Here is a 17,018-nt window from a genome sequence, read left to right on the forward strand (position 1 = left end):
CATCTTTATAAAAACTCAAAGAGGATGCATTATGGATTAATAAAAAACATGTTGATTTCTAAGACAAACTATGGGACCTACACAGATATTCAGGGAATGCAGTTGGCCACTTGGGTTCAGACTTCAAGTTTGGGGATGAGGCAAGAGGTCACAAGGAAGAGAGATGGCAGTGGTGTGCAGCAATACGGATTAGAAGCTAGAGCGAGAACTAAGATTTTTCTAATTCCAGATGAAATCAGTAAATTTATATTTCTCCCCACTGTATCAGGTCTGTAAGATGAATGCAAAAAAACACATTAAGTTGTTTGCATCCAGTTGTATATAACAATGACTTAATGAAGCTCAAGATGCACACAATCAATGTATAAGAAATAGCTTATGCTGAACTTCATTATTTTCAAGAAGAAATAATTTCAAAGAAATTCTACAGAATGTTTGCTTGAAAATTCCATTTTCTGTTTATTATAAAAGTTACATTTATAAATCCCCATCAGTACTAAAATAATGTAAAAAGACGACATCTCAGAATTAACCCTCCTAACATTTTGATTTACTATACTTCAGTTGAAAGCTTCTAGAAACAAATGAAAAGAACATGCAAGGGAGAAGCCTATTCTTTCAAAGATACAGGGCCTCCCCTATTCCATCAACAAGACTAGCCTGGCCAACATGGTGAAACCCTGTCTCTACTAAAAATACCAAAAAAAAAAAAAAAAAAAAAAAAATTAGCTGGGCGTGGCAGTGCGAGCCTGTAGTCCCAACTACTCAGGAGGCTGAGGCAGGAGAATCTCTTGAACCTGGGAGGTGGAGGCTGCAGTGAGCCGAGGTTGCGCCACTGCACTCTAGCCTGGGCGACAGAGCCAGATGCCATATCACACACATACACACACATACACACACACACACACACACAAGCTCACCATCACTGGGAAATATCTGTACCCAAATACTTCTCCAAAAATGATTTAAGGTGTTTGTGCTAAATAGTAGAGTATGAGTATGATGACACATGTCTATTTTCTTTTTGCACTTTTTGATAAAACAAATTCCTTCATTACTCAGGTTCACAGAAATGTAAATGATTAGAATCAATAAAACAAAAGCTTACTTTTCTCGATCTTCATACACACAGGAATAAATGAAAGTGTCGAAATTCTCAAACATATTTTTCTTGAACTTGTCGTGGGCCAGTGCGATTAAGAAATCCATATCTGAACATGTGCCCTCAGGCGCACGGTAGTGACGTGCAATGGTTACAAATTCTTGCTCTGCAAGGTTTCCAACAGTCAAAGACATCAATATGTCTCTATAATAAAAATGGAAGAACATTTATAAACTGATATCTAAGAATACAGTATTTTACATCTCCTTCTATTTAAAAGATCCAAATCCCATTTTACAAAACTTTCACCAACTGTACAGAGGTCAGGTGATTTTTTTTAACTTAATTTCTCTACTTAATTTGGGAGCAACAGGAAGGCACCAATGCCAGAATGGAAAATCATAGGCACTGTAGCTTATAAATAAAATGGCATTTTGCCCAGAGTCAAACACCTACCAAATAATAGCCTGCAACCAGGAAGTAAATTTTTAAAGGCTTTGAATGGTCAAAAAACCTATCACTAAGTACATGACTTTATTCAATGCCTATTAATCTTCCTTACACAAAATAGTAACAGGCTTGGGTTTCTGGTTTCCCGGGACATAAAATTTGTAAGTTAATAAATTAGAAAGGTGTTTTGGGACGGGGAAAGCAATCATGCACATTTCTGTAATAAAAAGTAAAAATGGACACACCCTGGCAGCGAGAAAAAAAAATAAGAGAAAAATAATGAAAAGTTAAAAGACCTATGTAAGCATACAGCTGTCTGCATCTTTAGAAGGTAAATGATACTGAGATTATTAGGCAGAGCTAAAAAAAAAAAACAACTAAACAACAACATATCAATGAAGAAGACTCAAGGCCTAACAAATTGGCTGAATTGTTTTCAATGTAACTCTGTATGAAAGCCATAAACTATGCAGCACACATCAGACAGAATTATATCAAAATGATTAAAATGCAAAATGTTATGGTGGTTACAGGAATAAGCTTCCACTGTCTAGAAAATTTATTTACTGGAAATAATTCAGTTCCCAAGAATCCTGAATAAACAAGGGAATAGAAAATTTTATTTGGCCTTCTGCTAGAAAGAGGTCTTTCAGAATAAATGCTTTCAGTTCTTTTAGGTATTTCTGGACATTATCATTTAATAATTCTAGATTCTCCTAGTCAAGAATTTCCATAGAGTCTAGGAAAGCCCACAGCATTGATGTTGACCTATCTAAAGGAAATTCATTGAATCTACATCTACTTCTTAAGTTTCCTGGGTTGTTTTGTTTTGTTTTGTTTAAATTTGGTTTTGCTTTTGTATTTTTAATGGGAAATGAATGCAAAATCCAACCAAGATGATCCCAGAATTTCAGCAAGTCAGGCCAGACAATCAATTAGTAATATTGGCAGGAGGCTCGCTATATGGAAAACACTGTAAAAGGCTCTCTGGCATATGAACTTTTCAGAGTCTGTTATCTATTTGCACTGTCCAAGCATATAGATGATCTTTCAAAGCCACAAACTGGTAGGGCCACTTAAATAAACTGAGTAATAGCAATAACCTCTGCTATTTGTTGAGTACTGTGTGCCAGGTCCTGTGCTAGCAGGGACTTCTGGCATCTAGCCTAGGAGGTGGTGCTACTATTATCCCCACTGTACAGATGTGAACTGAGGCACAGAAATGTTAAATAACCTGCCTAATGTCACAAAAGCCAGAATGTGAACCCATGTAGTCTGGCTCTAAAGCTCATGCTCTTGCCTACTACTCTATCCCTCTTCTGTTGGGACACAGAAGGCGGAGAGAAGTGATGGAGTGGGGCTCAGTCAGGAAACGTGCCTAAAGGCAGTGGGGTTTAAGCTGATTTTTTATGGACCTCTATTGCCTTTACTGTCTATCATCTCTGCTTTGAGGGCTATCACTAACCATTATTTAAAAAGTCAGAGAAAATAATTTCAGAAAACCTGAGTCACCAACCATCTCTGACAGAGGGCTAAGTAACCACAAAACAGCCACTCCAAGGAAAGCCCCTGGCTCCTCTACAACGCTGATCAAGAAACAGTCATGCCATGTGTGTAAAATGGAACACTACACCATCATTAAAAGCATTATGTTTGGGGCCAGGCGCGGTGGCTCACGCTCGTAATCCCGGCACTTAGGGAGGCCAAGACGGGCAGATCGCCTGAGGTCAGGAGTTCGAAATCAGCCTGGCACATGGTGAAACCCCATCTCTACTAAAAATACAAAAATTAGCTGGGCATGGTGGCACACACCTGTAATCCTGGGTGCTCAGGAGGCTGAGGCACGAGAATCACTTGAACCCAAGAGGCAGAGGTTGCGGTAGCTGAGATCATGCCACTGCACTCCAGCCTGGGTGACAGAGTGAGACTCTGTCTCAAATAAATAAATAAAAATAAAAAAGAAGATTATAGAAGAATAAATCTAAAAGTTAAAAAAAAAAGTTATGATGTCTGGGAGGCTGAGGTAGGATTGCTTCGGCCCAGCAGTTTGAGGCTGCAGTGAACTATGACCATGCCACTGTACTCCAGCGAGGGCAACATAGTGAGAACCCATCTCTACCAAAAAAAAAAAAAAAAAAAAAAAAAAAAAATAGCTGGGCATGGTGGCATGCACCTATAATCCCAGCTACTTGGGAAGCTGAGGCAGGAGAATCACTTGAAGTTTAGGAGTTTGAGGCTGCAGTGGGCTATGATCATACCACTGCACTCCAGCATGAGTGACAGACAAAGACCCCATCTCTAAAAAAAGAAAAGTATGGTATTGATTGATATTTATTGGTATGATAGATGTCCACGCTATGTTGATAAATGTAGTATGATCCCAGTGAAAAATCAAGATACAGGTGCACATATGGTCATAGAAATAAGACCAGAAGGATGCATGCCAAAACATCAATAGTATTATCCTGAATGGCTGAGATGTCTTTTAAAAAAAAGTATTTCCATTTTTTTCTGAATTTTTGTAATAATCAAATATTATTTTCATTGTCTAAATGAAAAAAAAAAAACATTCGAAAGCATTTCCTTTTGAGAGTAGAATATGGCGTGAAGAAGAGAAAGTGGCATGCTCCCAAGGACAAGGAAAAAGAACATGTGGAGCAATAACTAGAAACTTTCCATACACCTTTCACTAAACTTATTATAGCACCACCAGAACATAAAAGTTTATTTTCCTTTTCATTGGATAAACTGAAATTATCCTGGCTTCACTGCAGTTAAAATTTATATCTGCTGGGTTTCTGTATGCTTGGGTTTTAAACAGCTCAGTATTCCAGTTTTACATGACTTTACATGAAAGTTTCAAAGAAGCTGTGCTATATTTGAAACTGCTGACAGCCCTGCAGGGCATCAGGGGCTCCTGGAGCGGCTGCCTGTGTGGCTGCTGCGCCCACATGAGGCAGGTTCCTGCACCAGGGATCTCGATCAGGATGTACAAGCCTCACCTTGCAGACCTCAGATGGCTGTTGCCACTGCCCCGCATTTGCCACATGTGTGTTTTTCAGGACTCCCCCTCGCCCTGTTAAACTTTAGTAGGATTCACAAAGAATTAAAAATCAAAAGTCACACATTCCATTTTTCATTGTGGTAAAATACACATAGCATAAAATTTGCCATTTGTGACATTTAGTATATTCACAATGTTGTACAACGACCACCTCTATCTAGTTCTGAAACATTTCCATCACCCCAAAGAAACCTCATACCCATTGAGCAACCACGCCTCTTTCCTCCCTCTTTCCTAACCCTCCTCCCTACCCAGAATCTGCTATCTCTACAGATTTGCCAGATTCTGGATATTTTATATAAATGGAATTATGTAATATGTATTCTTTTGTGATTGGGTTCCCTCAGAACATTTTCAAGGTTCATCCATGTTGTAGTATGTATCAGGACTTCATCGTTTTTCACAACTGAATTCTTATTCATTGTATTATCATACTATTGTTCATTATATGAATGTGCCATACTTTGTTTATCCACTCATACATACATGGACATGTGGGTTGTTTCCACCTTTGGCTGTTGTGAATAGTGCTGCTATGAACATCTGTGTACAAGTTTTTGTGTAAACACCTGTTTTCAATTCTTTGGGGTATATATACCAAGGAGTGAAACTCCTCGGTCACAGGTAGGTCTGTTTAACCTGTTGTGGCACTGCCAAACTGCTTTCTGCACACTCTATTTTTGTTTAGCAGCAGCCACAAAAACATAGGTACAACTTCCATCAAGCATAGCCCTTCCTCACCTAAAATGTCATACTGAACTTGAAATAAGATCTGATAGCAAAATCTGATCTCAGTACTTCTTGACCAATCACTTCAGGGAAATAAAAATGTATTTTAAAAGGCAGTTGTGATTGTATTGATCTTGTGTCCTGTGATTATTAGTACTAATCTTGAAGATTTAGATAGCAAGTTACCTTTGCCTTTAGCCAACATTGGCACTACACTCCTGGCACTAATATTTTACACAGTATAATACTATCACAGTATTATTTAGCAAATCTTATAAGGGATGCTGCCATGATTTTCTCTTGACTTTTGTAACTAAAGTCATAAGACTCAAAAAAAATGCCAAGATGCTCTAGGGTATTGAGAATTCTACGCAGAATTTTGAAACATGAAACGCTAAACAGCTTTATAAGACATAATTCCATTAAAGTCATCCAGTAAAATGGTGAATCAAAACTTCCTTTTAAAGCTCTGAATCTCAGGGTATTTTCTTACTTGTTGAATCATTAAAGTCTAAGCAATGTCTTTCAAATAAACTAAAAAAAAAATTAGTTTTAGCATAAACAAGGGCTCAAGAGCCTAAGCCTTCAGACCCTAAGGCATACAACAAAATCTAGTTGAGCCTAAATTAAGCCAAGCAGCAGTTTTGGCGACAATTAGGTAGCACCCTTTCTCATTACTTTCAATTTGATATTCATCAAATAAAATGTGTTTTGCTTCCTGTAATCAGAAGCTGTGCACACCTGCTCATATCCTACCCTCCCTCAGGCTTTCTCTTACACTTGTGGGCCTAAGCTGCCCATACAAAACAGAAACCCTTGCCGTATTGTCACTTATATTCCAGCATGTCATACTGTGGTTTTGTTCATTGTTGAATCTGCGGCTAGAGTATTGCCAGACAGTAGAGGGTGGTAGAGATAGCTGGTAGAATATGTGTCAGAGGAAGGAGAGATGGGAAAATACATCACAGAGAGTCCGATACAAATGTCTGACCAAACAGGTTTTGCTACAGGCCTAACTAGAGTTTAATGCCACGTACAAAGCTCTTCAACTTCACTGGAGAACAAGGCCACTATAGATGACCACTTCACTTCGGCTTCATACTGCCCACCTCCAGAGAGCAGTTATAGACTTGTGGTATAAGTGGTTTCTTCCGGAGTTATGCAACATGGTGGCCTCACGAGACAGACCAAGGAATTCCACAGAAAAGGAGAAAAAAGGGGTCACTATAGACTATCAGAAAACTACTCCAGCTGAGGTCACAAGCTTGTTTTCAACTGGGAAGCAGTGTGGAAAAAGTGCGAGCTTTCAAATTACATTGACCTGTATTAAAATTCTAGTCCCACTAATTCACCAGTAAATGGGAACTGTGGTAAACTACTCAACTTCTCTGAACCTGAGTTCCTTATCTGTGAAATAGGACAAGACCACTTGTGAAACAGAATTTTATTTTCCTATAGAAGCCAGGATGATATGTTAAAACAGAAGTCAGATCATGTTCTTTGCCTATTCAAAACCCTGTGAGGGCTTGCCATCTCTCTCAAGGTAGAACTCAAAAGCCTCATGATGGCTTACAAGGCCTGACATGATCTGGCCCCTCCTCTGCTGTCGCTAGGAATTCATCCTCTACAACCCTTCCCATCTTTCCCTCTACACCTGCCTAAAACAAGCCAGGCACATTTCTACTTCAGAGCCTTTGTACTTGCTGTTCTCTCTACCCAGAATGGAATGTTCTTCCCCAAGACAGTCACATAGGCTGTTGCTTCACCTCCTGTAGGGCATCTTATCTTGTTAGATGTCAGCTTCTCTGTGAGGCCTTCTCTGGCCAACCTTCTTAAAAGTGTGACCTCTGGCCGGGCGTGGTGGCTCACACTTGTAATCCCAGCACTTTGGGAGGCTGAGGCGGGCAGATCACCTGAGGTTAGGGGTTCGAGATCAGCCTGGCTAACATGGCAAAACCCCGTCTCTACTAAAAATACAAAAATTAGCTGGGCGTGGTGGCGCACGCCTGTAGTCCCAGCTACTTGGGAGACTGAGGCAGAAGAATCGCTTGAACCTGGAAGGCAGAGGTTGCAGTGAGCTGAGATTGCGCCATTGCACTACAGCCTGGGCAATAAGAGCAAAATTCTATCTCAAAAAAAAAAAAAAATGTGACCCCTTCCTCTACAACTCTGGCACTTCTTAACCCTTTTCCTGCTTTCTTTTCCTCAGTGTCATTCATCACACTCTAACAGTATATAATTACTTATTTTGAAGATAGTCTTTATCTCCCTCCCACCTCCACTGGAGTGTAAGATCCACAGAGAGTAGTGGTTTTTGTCTATTTTGTTCATTGTTGAATCTGTGACACCTTAAATAGCCCCGGCATATAGTAAGCTCTCTATAACAAATAGTCTGATGAATAAACGAAAAATGAGGATTAAGTTAGCAAGATATAAAAAGCATTCAGCATAGTACCTTGAACTATGAATGCTCAATAAATAATGGCAATTTTTACTATTCTCACCATCTCACAATGGAGATAATTTCAAGTTGTATTAAACTGAAAGCACTACTTCTTTTAAGTAAGTTTATCTTGGAGAAATGTGAAATGCTTTTGATGACTCTGAAACCTTAGAATCTATCTGCAGGATATAAAATGAAAATGGCATGCTTGTTTTAAACAGTCATATTCAGGAGTAAGTCTAAAGTGCTAAAGAAATAAACTCCAGGTGTGCCTTCTTTTATACAATGAATAGATCTGAAATGCTCCATAAATACTTAATTTTTAGAAATTGAATTAGATGCCCTCTTTCACTCTCTATTACATATAAAGATATGCTATCTTTATCTTGGTCATTTTAAATTGGCAGTGGCATCTAACATCTTAGCTTTAAATTCCTCTGTCAAGTTCTTAATGACAAGCAAGCACACTGAACCCTGAAATAAATAATAAATCCTTTTTTTTTTTTTAAGAGGCAGGGTCTCACTCTGCACCCAGGCTGGAGTGCAGTGGTGTGATCATGGCTCACTGCAACCACGAACTCCTGGGCTCAAGCGATCCTCCCACCTTAGCCTCCCAAGTAGCTAGCTCCACAGGTATGCACTACCATGCTTGGCTAATTTTTAAACTTTCTTGTAGAGATGGGGTCTTGCTATGTTGCCCAGGTTGGTCTCCTAGGCTCAAGTGATCCTCTCACTTTGGCCTCCCAAAGTGCTGGGGTTACAGGTGTGAGCCACTGTGCCTGGTTTAAAGAAATCCTTTTGAAACTAAATAATATTTACATACTATAAATAATAACAGCCAAATTCATCTGCCTTGTAAATTGATTTTTTGATATATTTTCTCAAAAATAAGTACATCTGCAGTGAAAATCATTGACCCTGTTGTCTTATTCCAAATAAATATAAGCAGCTTCATGTTTTCTCTGTATTACTGTTCTAATCTTCATTTCATATCAACTATAATACTATGGTTTTTCCTGTTTTGACATGTAGTGGAATGTACATGGTAATTTTAATTTATTTAGTTTTAAATTCAGTATGTCTTGGTGCACTAGACTTCAGGCCTGTTTAAGTGTAGCCAAACAAAATGAGATATTTTCATGCAGTTAAGAGTAATTGCTGTATACCATTAACAGTCTATTCTTCATAGAAGTATAATTTTAGAAATCCTTTAAAATGTTCATCTATAATTCTTCCATGAATTGGTACAATATGCATTTAAACAAGCTAAAGCAACAGTGGGTTTTTTAGTTTTGTTTTTTAAATTGTGTCAACATTTTTGGTAACTGGTAACAGCAAATGAAGTCTCAATACTGGTGCTTAACTTGCAAGGTAGGCAGAAGGAGTGAATATTCATTTCATTTACAAGCACAGTTCTTCGTTTTCTACCACTGCCTTTGCATTAACACCCACTTTATGTTCAGGGATTATTTGTCTCCAAGCAAATCCCACCTGTTTGGCTTTTTGTTTTTAAATGTCTCTCACTTGGTTCCCGATGGTTTAGAGGCCTACAAGACCATGGTGAGCTCTGTGACAATCGGGGGGCCTTACGTGATGAAGGGTGCCTCCAGATAAACCCACAGGTACTTACTGATCACACAGCGGTTGAATACAAAACACAGTCTGTGCCGTACTGGTGCTTGTAATCAATTTAGTAATTCAAGACTTACTCACATCAAATAATTATCAGTAATATAATCAGATTCTTAAATCTCTTTGAACACACACTTTAAAACATAAAATTTGGGCCAGGCACAGAGTTTCTTGCCTGTAATTCTAGCAACTTGGGAGGCCAAGGTGGGAGGGTGACTTGAAGCCAAGAGTTCAAGGCCAGCCTGGGAAACCTAATGAGACTCCATCTCTACCAAAACATTAAAAAATTAACCAGGCATGGTAGCACATGCCTGTAATCCCAGCTACTCGGGAGGCTGAGGTAGGAGGATCATTTGAGCCAAGGAGGTCAAAGTTGTAGTGAGCTATGATCGTTCTGCTATATGCAAGCCTGGGTGACAGAGCAAGACCATGTCTCAAAGGAAAACAAAATGTGTGTATATATATAGGCTTTACTCCATTATAAAAGTAATACATTTCCAATTATAGAGATTTTGGATAATATGCAAAAGCAAGGAAAAAAAAGAAAAGAAAAACCATACACACCCCTGCCACCCAAATATAACCAAGTAAACATCCTGGTACACTCCTCTGCAGTCTCTTTACTATGCATGGGCATTTGTCTTTTTCTTAATAGGTGTGAACATATTTTCATCTTTTTCACTTAACTAATACATTTCCATGTTATTACAGACTATTCTGAAACCAAAATGCTAAACCATACTTCTGTTACTAGATATTCATGATTTTTTTTCCAAATTTTTATATAAATAATGCCATAATGAGCATCTATATGCATAAACATTTGTCTGTATTTACAATTATTCTCTTCGGATGGTGTTCCAGAAGTACAATTAGTGAGGCAAAACAAAGGAACATTTGACTAGCTTAGGCAACATAGCAAGACCCCGTCTCTACAGACATTTTTAAAAATTAGCTCGACATTGTGGTGTGTGCCTGCAGTCCCAGCTACTTGGGAGGATGAGAGGCAGGAGAATCACTTGAGTCCAGGAGTTTGAGGCTTCAGTGAGCTATGATGGTACCACTGCACTCCAGCCTAGGTGACAAAGTGAGAAAGTGTCTCAAAAATGAAAAGTAAAATAAAAATTTAAAAGAAAGTAACACTTAAAAAGGTCTTGACACATAGTACTAAGCTGCTTTTACCCTTCCATCAGAATTGAGTAAGAGCCGACAGCAATGGAATATCCTTTCAAAAAGTGTTTCCTGTCAAACATGGAGACAGAAGTAAAAGAAAAAAAAAGTGTTTTTTTTTTTTTCTTTCTTTAACAGGGTCTCGCTCTGTCACCCACGCTGGAGTGGAGTGGTGCAATCTCAGCTCACTGCAACCTGTGCCTCCTGGGATCAAGTGATCCTCCCACCTCAGCCTCCCCAGTATCTGGGGACTGCAGGTATGTGAGGTATGTGCCACTACGCTCAGCAATTTTTTTTTTTTTTTTTTTTTTTTGGTAGAGACGGGGTTGGCTTTTTTTTTTTTTTAATTTAATTTTATTTTTTTTTATTATTATACTTTAGGTTTTAGGGTACATGTGCGCAATGTGCAGGTAAGTTACATATGTATACATGTGCCATGCTGGTGCGCTGCACCCACCAACTCGTCATCTAGCATTAGGTATATCTCCCAATGCTATCCCTCCCCCCTCCCCCCACCCCACAACAGTCCCTGAAGTGTGATGTTCCCCTTCCTGTGTCCATGTGTTCTCATTGTTCAATTCCCACCTATGAGTGAGAATATGCGGTGTTTGGTTTTTTGTTCTTGTGATAGTTTACTGAGAATGATGATTTCCAATTTCATCCATGTCCCTACAAAGGACATGAACTCAACATTTTTTATGGCTGCATAGTATTCCATGGTGTATATGTGCCACATTTTCTTAATCCAGTCTATCATTGTTGGACATTTGGGTTGGTTCCAAGTCTTTGCTATTGTGAATAATGCCGCAATAAACATACGTGTGCATGTGTCTTTATAGCAGCATGATTTATAGTCCTTTGGGTATATACCCAGTAATGGGATGGCTGGGTCAAATGGAATTTCTAGTTCTAGATCCCTGAGGAATCGCCACACTGACTTCCACAAGGGTTGAACTAGTTTCCAGTCCCACCAACAGTGTAAAAGTGTTCCTATTTCTCCACATCCTCTCCAGCACCTGTTGTTTCCTGACTTTTTAATGATTGCCATTCTAACTGGTGTGAGATGGTATCTCATTGTGGTTTTGATTTGCATTTCTCTGATGGCCAGTGATGGTGAGCATTTTTTTATGTTTTTTGGCTGCATAAATGTCTTCTTTTGAGAAGTGTCTGTTCATGTCCTTCGCCCACTTTTTGATGGGGTTGTTTGCTTTTTTCTTGTAAATTTGTTGGAGTTCATTGTAGATTCTGGATATTAGCCCTTTTTCAGATGAGTAGGTTGCGAAAATTTTCTCCCATTTTGTAGGTTGCCTGTTCACTCTGATGGTAGTTTCTTTTGCTGTGAAGAAGCTCTTCAGTTTAATTAGATCCCATTTGTCAATTTTGGCTTTTGTTGCCATTGCTTTTGGTGTTTTAGACATGAAGTCCTTGCCCATGCCTATGTCCTGAATGGTAATGCCTAGGTTTTCTTCTAGGGTTTTTATGGTTTTAGGTCTAACGTTTAAGTCTTTAATCCATCTTGAATTGATTTTCATATAAGGTGTAAGGAAGGGATCCAGTTTCAGCTTTCTACATATGGCTAGCCAGTTTTCCCAGCACCATTTATTAAATAGGGAATCCTTTCCCCATTTCTTGTTTCTCTCAGGTTTGTCAAAGATCAGATAGTTGTAGATATGTGGCGTTATTTCTGACGGCTCTGTTCTGTTCCATTGATCTATATCTGTGATTTGGTACCAGTACCATGCTGTTTTGGTTACTGTAGCTTTGTAGTATAGTTTGAAGTCAGGTAGTGTGATGCCTCCAGCTTTGTTCTTTTGGCTTAGGATTGACTTGGCGATGCGGGCTCTTTTTTGGTTCCATATGAACTTTAAAGTAGTTTTTTCCAATTCTGTGAAGAAAGTCATTGGTAGCTTGATGGGGATGGCATTGAATCTATAAATTACCTTGGGCAGTATGGCCATTTTCACAATATTGATTCTTCCTACCCATGAGCATGGAATGTTCTTCCATTTGTTTGTATCCTCTTTTATTTCCTTGAGCAGTGGTTTGTAGTTCTCCTTGAAGAGGTCCTTCACGTCCCTTGTAAGTTGGATTCCTAGGTATTTTATTCTCTTTGAAGCAATTGTGAATGGGAGTTCACTCATGATTTGGCTCTCTGTTTGTCTGTTATTGGTGTATAAGAATGCTTGTGATTTTTGCACATTGATTTTGTGTCCTGAGACTTTGCTGAAGTTGCTTATCAGCTTAAGGAGATTTTGGGCTGAGACAATGGGGTTTTCTAGATATACAATCATGTCGTCTGCAAACAGGGACAATTTGACTTCCTCTTTTCCTAATTGAATACCCTTGATTTCCTTCTCCTGCCTAATTGCCCTGGCCAGAACTTCCAACACTACGTTGAATAGAAGTGGTGAGAGAGGGCATCCCTGTCTTGTGCCAGTTTTCAAAGGGAATGCTTCCAGTTTTTGCCCATTCAGTATGATATTGGCTGTGGGTTTGTCATAGATAGCTCTTATTATTTTGAGATACGTCCCATCAATACCTAATTTATTGAGAGTTTTTAGCATGAAGGGTTGTTGAATTTTGTCAAAGGCCTTTTCTGCGTCTATTGAGATAATCATGTGGTTTTTGTCTTGGTTCTGTTTATATGCTGGATTACATTTATTGATTTGCGTATATTGAACCAGCCTTGCATCCCAGGGATGAAGCCCACTTGATCATGGTGGATAAGCTTTTTGATGTGCTGCTGGATTCGGTTTGCCAGTATTTTATTGAGGATTTTTGCATCAATGTTCATCAAGGATATTGGTCTAAAATTCTCTTTTTTGGTTGTGTCTCTGCCCGGCTTTGGTATCAGGATGATGCTGGCCTCATAAAATGAGTTAGGGAGGATTCCCTCTTTTTCTATTGATTGGAATAGTTTCAGAAGGAATGGTACCAGTTCCTCCTTGTACCTCTGGTAGAATTCGGCTGTGAACCCATCTGGTCCTGGACTTTTTTTGGTTGGTAAGCTATTGATTATTGCCACAATTTCAGCTCCTGTTATTGGTCTATTCAGAGATTTAACTTCTTCCTGGTTTAGTCTTGGGAGGGTGTATGTGTTGAGGAATTTATCCATTTCTTCTAGATTTTCTAGTTTATTTGCGTAGAGGTGTTTGTAGTATTCTCTGATGGTAGTTTGTATTTCTGTGGGATCGGTGGTGATATCCCCTTTATCATTTTTATTGCATCTATTTGATTCTTCTCTCTTTTTTTCTTTATTAATCTTGCTAGCAGTCTATCGATTTTGTTGATCCTTTCAAAAAACCAGCTCCTGGATTCATTAATTTTTTGAAGGGTTTTTTTGTGTCTCTATTTCCTTCAGTTCTGCTCTGATTTTAGTTATTTCTTGCCTTCTGCTAGCTTTTGAATGTGTTTGCTCTTGCTTTGCTAGTTCTTTTAATTGTGATGTTAGGGTGTCAATTTTGGATCTTTCCTGCTTTCTCTTATGAGCATTTAGTGCTATAAATTTCCCTCTACACACCGCTTTGAATGCATCCCAGAGATTCTGGTATGTTGTGTCTTGGTTCTCGTTGGTTTCAAAGAACATCTTTATTTCTGCCTTCATTTCGTTATGTACCCAGTAGTCATTCAGGAGCAGGTTGTTCAGTTTCCATGTAGTTGAGCAGTTTTGAGTGAGATTCTTAATCCTGAGTTCTAGCTTGATTGCACTGTGATCTGAGAGATAGTTTGTTATAATTTCTGTTCTTTTACATTTACTGAGGAGAACTTTACTTCCAACTATGTGGTCAATTTTGGAATAGGTGTAGTGTGGTGCTGAAAAAAATGTATATTCTGTTGATTTGGGGTGGAGAGTTCTGTAGATGTCTATTAGGTCTGCTTGGTGCAGAGCTGAATTCAATTCCTGGGTATCCTTATTGACTTTCTGTCTCGTTGATCTGTCTAATGTTGACAGTGGGGTGTTAAAGTCTCCCATTATTAATGTGTGGGAGTCTAAGTCTCTTTGTAGGTCACTCAGGACTTGCTTTATGAATCTGGGTGCTCCTGTATTGGGTGCATATATATTTAGGATAGTTAGCTCTTCTTGTTGAATTAATCCCTTTACCATTATGTAATGGCCTTCTTTGTCTCTTTTGATCTTTGTTGGTTTAAAGTCTGTTTTATCAGAGACTAGGATTGCAATCCCTGCCTTTTTTTGTTTTCCATTTGCTTGGTAGATCTTCCTCCATCCTTTTATTTTGAGCCTATGTGTGTCTCTGCACGTGAGATGGGTTTCCTGAATACAGCACACTGATGGGTCTTGAGTCTTTATCCAATTTGCCAGTCTGTGTCTTTTAATTGGAGCATTTAGTCCATTTACATTTAAAGTTAATATTGTTATGTGTGAATTTGATCCTGTCATTATGATGTTAGCTGGTTATTTTGCTCGTTAGTTGATGCAGTCTCTTCCTAGTCTCAATGGTCTTTACATTTTGGCATGATTTTGCAGTGGCTGGTACCGGTTGTGCCTTTCCATGTTTAGCGCTTCCTTCAGGAGCTCTTTTAGGGCAGGTCTGGTGCTGACAAAATCTCTCAGCATTTGCTTGTCTGTAAAGGATTTTATTTCTCCTTCACTTATGAAGCTTAGTTTGGCTGGATATGAAATTCTGGGTTGAAAATTATTTTCTTTAAGAATGTTGAATATTGGCCCCCACTCTCTTCTGGCTTGTAGGGTTTCTGCCGAGAGATCTGCTGTTAGTCTGATGGGCTTCCCTTTGAGGGCAACCCGACCTTTCTCTCTGGCTGCCCTTAACATTTTTTCCTTCATTTCAACTTTGGTGAATCTGACAATTATGTGTCTTGGAGTTGCTCTTCTCGAGGAGTATCTTTGTGGTGTTCTCTGTATTTCCTGAATCTGAATGTTGGCCTGCCTTGCTAGATTGGGGAAGTTCTCCTGGATAATATCCTGCAGAGTGTTTTCCAACTTGGTTCCATTCTCCCCGTCACTTTCACATACACCAATCAGACGTAGATTTGGTCTTTTCACATAGTCCCACATTTCTTGGAGGCTTTGCTCGTTTCTTTTTATTCTTTTTTCTCTAAACTTCCCTTCTTGCTTCATTTCATTCATTTCATCTTCCATGGCTGATACCCTTTCTTCCATTTGATCACATTGGCTCCTGAGGCTTCTGCATTCTTCACGTAGTTCTCGAGCCTTGGTTTTCAGCTCCATCAGCTCCTTTAAGCACTTCTCTGTATTAGTTATTCTAGTTATACATTCTTCTAAATTTTTTTCAAAGTTTTCAACTTCTTTGCCTTTGGTTTGAATATCCTCCCGTAGCGCAGAGTAATTTGATCGTCTGAAGCCTTCTTCTCTCAGCTCGTCAAAGTCATTCTCTGTCCAGCTTTGCTCCGTTGCTGGTGAGGAACTGCGTTCCTTTGGAGGAGGAGAGGCACTCTGCTTTTTAGAGTTTCCAGTTTTTCTGCTCTGTTTTTTCCCCATCTTTGTGGTTTTATCTACTTTTGGTCTTTGATGATGGTGATGTACTGATGGGTTTTTGGTGTGGATGTCCTTTCTGTTAGTTTTCCTTCTAACAGACAGGACCCTCAGCTGCAGGTGTGTTGGAGTACCTGGCCGGCCGTGTGAGGTGTCAGTCTGCCCCTGCTGGGGGGTGCCTCCCAATTAGGCTGCTCGGGGGTCAGGGGTCAGGGACCCACTTGAGGAGGCAGTCTGCCCGTTCACAGATCTCCAGCTGCGTGCTGGGAGAACCACTGCTCTCCTCAAAGCTGTCAGACAGGGACATATAAGTCTGCAGAGGTTACTGCTGTCTTTTTGTTTGTCTGTGCCCTGCCCCCAGAGGTGGAGCCTACAGAGGTGGGCAGGCCTCCTTGAGCTGTGGTGGGCTCCACCCAGTTCAAGCTTCCTGGCTGCTTTGTTTACCTAAGCGAGCCTGGGCAATGGCGGGCACCCCTCCCCCAGCCTCGCTGCTGCCTTGCTGTTTGATCTCAGACTGCTGTGCTAGCAATCAGCGAGACTCCGTGGGCATAGGACCCTCTGAGCCAGTTGCGGGCTATAATCTCCTGGTGTACCGTTTCCTAAGACCCTCGGAAAAGCACAGTATTCGGGTGGGAGTGGCCCGATTTTCCAGGTGCCGTCTGTCACCCCTGGAAAGAGAACTCCCTGACCCCTTGCGCTTCCCGAGTGAGGCAATGCCTCGCCCCTGCTTCGGCTGGCGCACGGTGCGCTCACCCGCTGACCTGCACCCACTGTCTGGCACTCCCTAGTGAGATGAACACGGTACCTCAGATGGAAATGCAGAAATCACCCATCTTCTGTGTCGCTCATGCTCGGGGTTGGCTTTTTGTTTTGCCCAGGCTGGTTTCAAACTCCTGGGCTCAAGCCATCTGCCTGCCTCAGCCTCCCCAAAGCTGGGATTATAGGCATGAACCAC

General features: G+C 40.0%; 1 protein-coding gene across 2 annotated transcripts in view; it reads right to left on the minus strand.

Moving 5' to 3' along the window:
• EFHC2 (EF-hand domain containing 2) overlaps positions 1-17,018 on the minus strand; it is a 202,392-nt gene that overhangs the window by 29,761 nt on the left and 155,613 nt on the right. For both annotated transcript variants that reach the window (XM_024240474.2, XM_024240475.3), the window contains one exon: positions 1,109-1,306. In XM_024240474.2, the coding sequence (XP_024096242.1) occupies positions 1,109-1,306 (198 nt within the window). The remainder of the gene's footprint in view (positions 1-1,108; positions 1,307-17,018) is intronic.

This window comes from Pongo abelii, chromosome X (assembly GCF_028885655.2).
Source record: "Pongo abelii isolate AG06213 chromosome X, NHGRI_mPonAbe1-v2.0_pri, whole genome shotgun sequence".
Taxonomy (NCBI): domain Eukaryota; kingdom Metazoa; phylum Chordata; class Mammalia; order Primates; family Hominidae; genus Pongo; species Pongo abelii.